The sequence below is a fragment of the Myiozetetes cayanensis genome, unplaced genomic scaffold (assembly GCF_022539395.1).
Source record: "Myiozetetes cayanensis isolate MyiCay16 unplaced genomic scaffold, myiCay2020 scf14, whole genome shotgun sequence".
NCBI lineage: Eukaryota > Metazoa > Chordata > Aves > Passeriformes > Tyrannidae > Myiozetetes > Myiozetetes cayanensis.
This window is the reverse complement of record NW_026087048.1, coordinates 2,286,159-2,293,649: the sequence shown is the minus strand read 5'-3', so window position 1 is coordinate 2,293,649 and position 7,491 is coordinate 2,286,159. Positions and strand designations below refer to the sequence as shown.

General features: G+C 44.8%; 1 protein-coding gene across 4 annotated transcripts in view; it reads left to right on the top strand.

Moving 5' to 3' along the window:
* Positions 1-1,795: 1,795 nt before the first annotated feature.
* Positions 1,796-7,491, top strand: part of ACSBG1 (acyl-CoA synthetase bubblegum family member 1) — a 28,855-nt gene continuing 23,159 nt past the window's right edge. For 3 of the 4 annotated variants that reach the window (XM_050309388.1, XM_050309387.1, XM_050309386.1), the window contains exon 1: positions 1,796-1,957. In XM_050309388.1, coding sequence (XP_050165345.1) covers positions 1,878-1,957 — 80 coding nt within the window. In that variant the 5' untranslated portion in view covers positions 1,796-1,877. The remainder of the gene's footprint in view (positions 1,958-7,491) is intronic. The other variant, XM_050309389.1, reaches the window with a different exon arrangement.

Genomic DNA, 7,491 nt, shown 5'->3' with positions numbered 1-7,491 from the left:
CTCGTGCAGGTAGGTGTGGGCAAAAAGGAAGAGGATCATGGCATGGTGTGAGCTGCAGCGTGGAAAAGTCACTGAAGACGGTTTCTTCACCCTTTCCTGCTGAATTCTCCCCAGGTTGGCAGCCTCATTTTGTTAGGAGTGATTTCTTGAAACGTAGCAGAACAGGCAGATTTTGTGTAGAACTGTTTCTTGCAGCTTGAGCCCGTTGTTGGAGTGACAGGGCTGTTTGGAGCTGCCAACTGCAGGAACCCCCCAGCCTGTCACAGTCCTGAGTGTTCTGTTACAGCCCCGTGATGCAGAGTCCAAAAGCAATTTTCTCCCCCTTGCTTCACCACCTGCCAGCCCTGCAAGCGCCCTTCTGATGGGGGAGGTGATTTGTCATTGAGCAATCCTTGACTGTGTCAAAATGCCAACAGTGAGTTCAAAGAATATTACAGGAAAATCAAGATAAAACCAAAAAAAAATCCTTTCTAAACCCAGTGTGTTGTAGAAAACACATATATTTGAGGTTTTCTGATGAAAGTACAAGCTCTATCCATGAGAGCAGCTTATTACCTGCCCACTCAACACCCAACATGCAACCCAAGCATGGTAATGAGCAGTTGTCTAATTGGATTCCTTCATACAGCATGGAAAACATTTTAGATTATCAGAGGAATGAAAAAATTGGTTTTCTTATAACAGTTTTCTTGATTAGGTTACTGCAAAGTTGATTGCAAGCCCAAGGAAGATACCTGGAAGCTTCCTGCAAAGAATCACTGGAACAAAATCAGAGCTTGGAGAACTACCCCAAGTTGAAGGAATTAAATCAATCTTGACAAAAAAATGAATGTTTGCTGCATAAGATGACCCATTTTTTTACCATTGCAATATCCCCTGCTCTGTGTCTGGATATTTTCAAAGCAAGCTTCATTCTCTTTCGTTTCACTGCGAACTGCGATGTCTCCAATCGCACATTTGGATCAGGGAATAAAAATCCACATCTCTGGATAAAGTTGTACAAAGTCTTGGCCACCCCTGATCACTGTGGCTGTGTCTGTGCTGTAAATTGAACATCCCAGGAGATGTCCTCTGGCTCTGAGGGCTGTGGCACAGCGTGGCTCACATCCACACAGGGTAACCCGTCCCCATCTCCAGTGACAGCCCCTGGCTCAGGGAAATTCCACTTCACCCACCCCAGACCAGCCCAGGGAATCCTGGTGGGTGGCTGAGCCGTTCCCTGCATCTTGTTCTGTTGACTGGGACAGATAAGTAGCTGAACTAGACTTTCTGACATCCTGGGCAGTAATTTGTTCAGTCATGTGTAGAAAATTCCACGCTGCAGGACAGGCCTGGCCTGGTGATGCCAGGGAAGTGCTGGGGTGGTTGTGATGCTGGAGGAGGGGCTTGGCTGTTGCAGTGCTGGGCTCTTCGTAGGTATAATCGACTTGAAGGCATTTCCTGATGTCATTAATCTGCATTTTCTTTAAGAAAATAGCTTCCCTGGACGTGCTTCCTCGAAACTGGAGTTAATAAATTTAAAATGGCTTCGACTTCTGCGAAGAACGAAGTTGTTGGGAATCTTGGCAAAAGGAAGGATTTGCATCTTAAAGCACTGTAGACTCATTAAAATTCTTCTCATGGGTAATTAAAGAAAACTGAATTAAAAAGGAAAGTTTAACAGTAAGCAGCTCACAGGCACTGGGACATTTCAAGCATGTTAAAATCAGAAAGAACCAGCTTTTGTGGCAGCAGTCTCCTCCTCTTGGATTACGTGTTGGGTTTTTTAACAAACAGCCACTTGCTGGTGGTTTCTTCAGTTGTCCCAGTAGTTTATTTCTGCCTGAGCCACACAGTCCTCTGGCACATTTGTGCCTGGCCTGGGAGGGTTTGTCAGGATGCCGAACAGGGGGGAGACTCTCCCCGAGCAGCCATGGGAGGAAAACGCAGGGAACCTTTCGGGGAGCCGTGAAAATGGGTAAAGTACCTCCAGCACTGATTTTAACAACTCACCTACCGGTTTTTCACAAGTTTGCCTTGTCCTACAGCCAGAATGGTGTCTCTAGTGCAGAGAAGAAGGTGCATCTTTAGAGGAAAATGTAGTGAAGGGCCTAAATGGGTTTATTCTCCTCTACCAACTTGTGCTGTGACGTTCAACCCAACTGCATCTTTCAGTCTGGGCCGTGTTGCTCGTGTCCTTTGGGCATGGATGTGGTGGATGGTGTTTATTTTGCAGCACAGAGGCTCTTTAACCAGCACTTCTGACAGGTGTGTTCAGCTCCTGGGGCTCAGCTGGGGGGAAGAGTAGCTGAAAATGCTGGTCAGCTGTAGACTCTTGAGATTCAGAGTATCCAGTGGCTTTTCTACCATGAGCTGAGATTACAGGCACTCTCAAACACCAGAGAGCAGCCAGTCCAGGGAGTGGGGAATAAAAAGCTGACAATCCATCTCCTGTGCCATCCCTGCATTGTCTCTGGGGGTAAGAGTGGCACTGAGCACTCTGCAAGGTCAGTGCTGGTTGCTCTGCATGTCTTACAATGCACATAATCTACATAAATGGACTTTAAACATTCCTGTTCCTGTTGCTCTGGGATGGTGTCTCCTGTTAGAGAAAACTGCCCATCTCCAGAGTTTCTGGAAATTCTTACTTTTGAAAATAGAACAGGACATCTCACGGGAAATATTTTATCTTCTGACTGTTGGAAGTTCATCAGGAGTGCCAGGTCTTAGTCTTCTCTTAAATTAAATGTAACTTCACATTTATTTAGGCAACAACTTGCATGTTATGCCTCTTGTTGGAAGATTTGCTTGGCCCTTTCAGGGAAAGGATTGTTGGGATAATTTCTGTGATAATGGTTTCTTCTCTTCTGGGCTTTGTAATCCTGTAAGGAGCAATCCAAAGATTGAAGGTTTTCAGAACAGGAAGAAGTTAAGAAATCTTTGAAAATTTTTGCATGTGTTGATGTTGCCTCTGGAATCTTAGTGCAGTTAATACTGGAATTGTCATTTTCTGTTTAATCTGTCCAACGATCATAAAGCACTATTTGACTGGTGATCAGTGTAGACATATGTACCCTCTTCCTCATGGAAGTTAGGATTTTGCTAAATCAGTAATAATGCCTTTATTTTAGTCCACCCATGCTAGAGGAGAATTTAAAAATATACAGTCGGTTTGCATTCACTGCAAACAGGAAATTTAAGCTTCCTGTATTAGAAAGATGTTTAGCATTTGGTTTGTTGTTGAATTTCTAGTGAAGGAATATCACAGACACTACAACTCCAGATACTTGTGGTGTATTCCAAGCCCTTGGCATCAAACTTCTGTCTCATTTTTTGGAAGAAGCCAGGGCAGGTTGTCCTGGTCAATAGTGTTGTTCACCTGCTGTGGTTTGAAGTGAGGGAGCAAACTCAGATACCTTTTCTTGTGTGCTGGAAGGAAGATTGCAGGTAGAAAGGACTAGACAGAGAGAATAAAATCCCAGCAAACTGGAAAGAGTTAAAAAAAGACCTTTTACGAGGCTGAAATGGAATCGGTGGGACCTAAAAGAGGAGGAAGAGGCGAAATAAGGAGCTCTGTGACCTCACCGTGCTGCACTCCCTGCAAACAGCCAGGCAGAGGCAGCTCCTGGAAGATCTGTGCTCCAGGTCTGGCTTTTTGCTGTGCAGGGGGAGGAACAGAGCCAGAAAATCCGGCCCAAGGTCAGGGGAGGGTTGTGCTTCGCTCCCAACTGCTGAATGGAGCCTTTTTTTGGGGGGAGAAGAAAAAAGCCTGGCTTTATTGTTCTTTTCTTCCTATTCAGCCACAGAGTTCCCAGCTCTCCGTAAAACTGGGCTGTCACCAAAATAACTGACCTGGTTTGGGAGGATATTTCTTCTTAACAAGGGGAAAAAGAAACAAAAAAATAAAAAATTTTAGTGCTATTTTTTGCAAGTAAGGATGTTCCCTAGAAGGTGTGTGCCGAGTGTGTTAGACAGTAAAACAGCTCTCAGCTGCTAACTTTCTCTCTTACTACTTTGTTCTTTATTAAGCATTTGTTTGGCTTGTAAATGTACCTTTGGGAGAGAAGAACTTGAGTGATTGAGGAAGGTTGAATTCTTGTGCACTGGGCAAAGCAAAGTGGGGGTGGGATCAGCTGAGCCCTTGTGCAGGAGCAGGAACGGATCTGGGTCTGGGCTCATCCCTGGCCCCCTTTTGAAGTCTCACAAGGGCATGAGAACCAATTAGCAGCGAAATGTGCCCTGTTCTTCGAGGGCAAAGGGAAATTTGAAATAGAATTCCTAAGGAGTGTGTTGTAATATTGCCCTGATTTGAATAGAGGAGTGATTAGTAAATAAGGTAACCAGCCATGTCCTTCTGTCCATCTCCTGGGACTCTCTTCTTTATTCCTTCTGATAGGAAGAATTTAAATGTCATAGAAATGGAGGGTTTGGAGAACTGCTGTTGTGTGTCATTACTGTGGGGTAATGCTGTAAAAAATGAGAAATGTCCTGAGTAACAGCTGACAGCTCCTCAGAGTCTGGAGCTGCAGTATTTACCGCTTGGCCATTTCTGGGCTGGTCCCAGATTGCAGCTGAGCTGTCAGAGCTGCAGTTGATCCCAGTCACAGTGACTTTACTGCCTTTGTCTGGAGCTCTAGGACAGATCTGTGGGTCTAAATTTATTATCTTGGGCTCACTCCTCCAATCTGTCCCCAGAGCTCTGTTTTAAAATATTGGATTTGGCTCTTGCAGGGTGCAGGGGGAACGGGGAAAGGGTTTCTCAGGAATGGGATGCAGATGAAGATATTTGGGTTCTGAAGTCTCAAGGCAAAGTGCCAGAATCATTACAGCTTTCAGGGGTACCCACAGGTGATTTAAGCCCTTGCTTTTTGCTGCCAGAAGAGTTGTCAGGTGAATACTTAATGATTCCATCTCCAACTCCAACGCCACGATGAGCTGTTGAAAATGTCTAACACCCAATGAAAAGTTCTTAAGAATGTGCAGCTGTAGCCCCAAAACACTCCCCAGAGCAGCTCTGGTGCAGAGCAAGGCTGGGGGAGTGTGTGGAGCTGGGTTGTCCTGGGGAACGTGGAACAAAAGCTGAGGGGGTGGGAACTTCTCAGTGTTGGAACAGAAATAAATATTTAGGACACTTGTCACTCAAAGATAGGCACTGAGTGGGGGAAGGATGTTTTATCCTCCACTTTATTGGGGATTACTTGAATAATCACAAACCACCAAGCTTTCTGAGGAGGATTTTTGAGGAGGAACTCCCCAAGTCATCCTCAGGAGAAGCAAGCAGTGACAGACTTAAACAAAATTTACAGACAAGTTCTGTCCTGGGAAAATGAGTATATTCCCATTCAGCCTATTTTTATGTTTCTTAAATCAGACTCATAGTTAGGAAAGCCAGTTCAAGGAAAGTGTTTGAGAAAGAAAGTCCTTGTGTAAATGGGGCAAGGCAAGCAGAGGAAAGGGTTTAATTCTGAGGTTGTGTTGTAAGAAATATGAAATGATGCAACTGCCCCGTGGCTGAGCCTGGACATGATGTGCTCTGAGGGACAGCAGAGCAGAGGAAGGAGCTGCAGAGCTCTGGATCATCACAGGGAGGGTAAAACACACCTGAGCCTTCCTGAGAGCCACTGAGGCTGGAAGCAGGGCTGGGACAGCATTCCCAGGAGCAGCTGAGAGGCTTTGCTTTCTGGAAAAACACGGGAGCGACAGGGAAATGGTGTGCACTCAAGGGAGATTGTCTGCACTCAGCAGATGCTGCTGCTGAGCACTGCCCCGTTGATGGCTGTGTTCCTTGTTGCAGACAACCTGCAGGGTGATTTATTTTGAAGGGGTAAAAGCACAGAAATCGTGGAACAGGTTTATGATGAAAGCTTTGGAAGTGAAATGGGCCTGGACTGCAGGGACGTGGTTGACCAGAGGCACCTTGGACACACTGGTCTAGGCCTCACATAAACCTCAGCTTACCTGAGAATGCATGCTGTGAATGCAGAATCTTCAGCATTTCTCATACATTAAACCATTAAAAATAGCTAATTAACAGAAATCTTTTCAGTAAATGGTGAGCTCACACACGTGGTACGACGGGATCCAGGAGCGAGGCGGGAGAGGAGAAGCTGAATGATGGGAGAAACCTCTGCAAGGGATGGAGGAGGAGATGGGATCTTCATCCTGAATCCAGCAGCAAGGCCTGGGAGCTGGGAATGTGGCTCCTGGGTGAATGCTTAGAACTACTGAGTGGTTCAATTGCCAAAAAAATGTTGGTTCAAGCCTTTGTGAGCGGCTGTGAATGCGATTTCCAGGCTTAAAAGCACTTTGACTTGCTTTATGTGTGTAAGGAAATATGCTGAAGTCTAAAGGGGTACCTTTACCTGGCTAATATATTAACAATTTACAATATATTAACAATTTATTAACAATGTATAGGAATACAAGCAGAAGATGAGATGTTTTTTGTCACCATACATGATCTGTTTAATGACTGCTGCAAACCAGGGTTCATATTCTCTTGGTGCAGTTCATGATGTTAGAAATCACCCTGCAGAATTAAGGCCAAAATATATCATACCCTAGAACCTAAATTTTGAAATTTGGGAGAAAATATTCTAACCCAATTATGCAGGACAAGCAGTGTGTCCTGTAAGGCTCGTTCAAGTGAGGATTTCTGTAAAACATTTTCTCCATGGAAATCACTGGCTTATGATCACATTAAAGACCGAGTTCATAGATTCTCTCCATTTTTATTGTTATTATTTTCACAAAATTTTACTACGAGGAAAGAATTTAGATGACAGCAAATATCTGTTTTTGACCTAGAGAATGAGTCATAAGCAGAAATTCTAATTACCAGAGAAGGAACCACAGAGCCCGTGGAAGGAAAAGGCTAATTCCAAATTCCCTTTAAACAAAACACAAAAAAAAACCCCACTATGGCAATTAGTATCAGAGTGAGTAGTGCCATTAATCACTCAGCATCGTTGTGGTGACAGAACAAACAGCTTTTCCAGAGGGTGATTTGCACCAGAGCATTTTGTAACGAGCTGTTACAATCAGGGGAACTCTGGAGGAAAGGAACCTTTCGCTCGATTATTCCAATATATGGAATTTTCAGGTTCTTGCTTTCCAGGTTGGCCTGGTTGTTTGGGAACAGCTTCAGTGGGAAGCAGCATCCAGCAGGTGGGTTGTGCTTGGCCCCAAACCCCCTGGACAGACCAATCAGCCTGAGGATCCTGTGCCTCTGTCTCAGCTGAAGGGAACCTGTTGGATGAGGTCACGTTTGCTGGAATGGCACCTGGAAATGAAATCCCAAACGACATCAGGAAATGCTGTCATTGAAAAACCACCCCTGCTAATGGAGCTCTCCAGAAATAAGCTTTGTTTGGTTCTAGCTGGTCAAGGTTTTGTAACGTGCCATCAGTTTGTTTTGATTGACTTGTCCAAGCGACCTCAGCTGTGAAATCCTCTCTGTGTGTGTGACCTGTGCAGGTTTTTCTGGGTTACCTTTGGAATTGTCAACTTCCA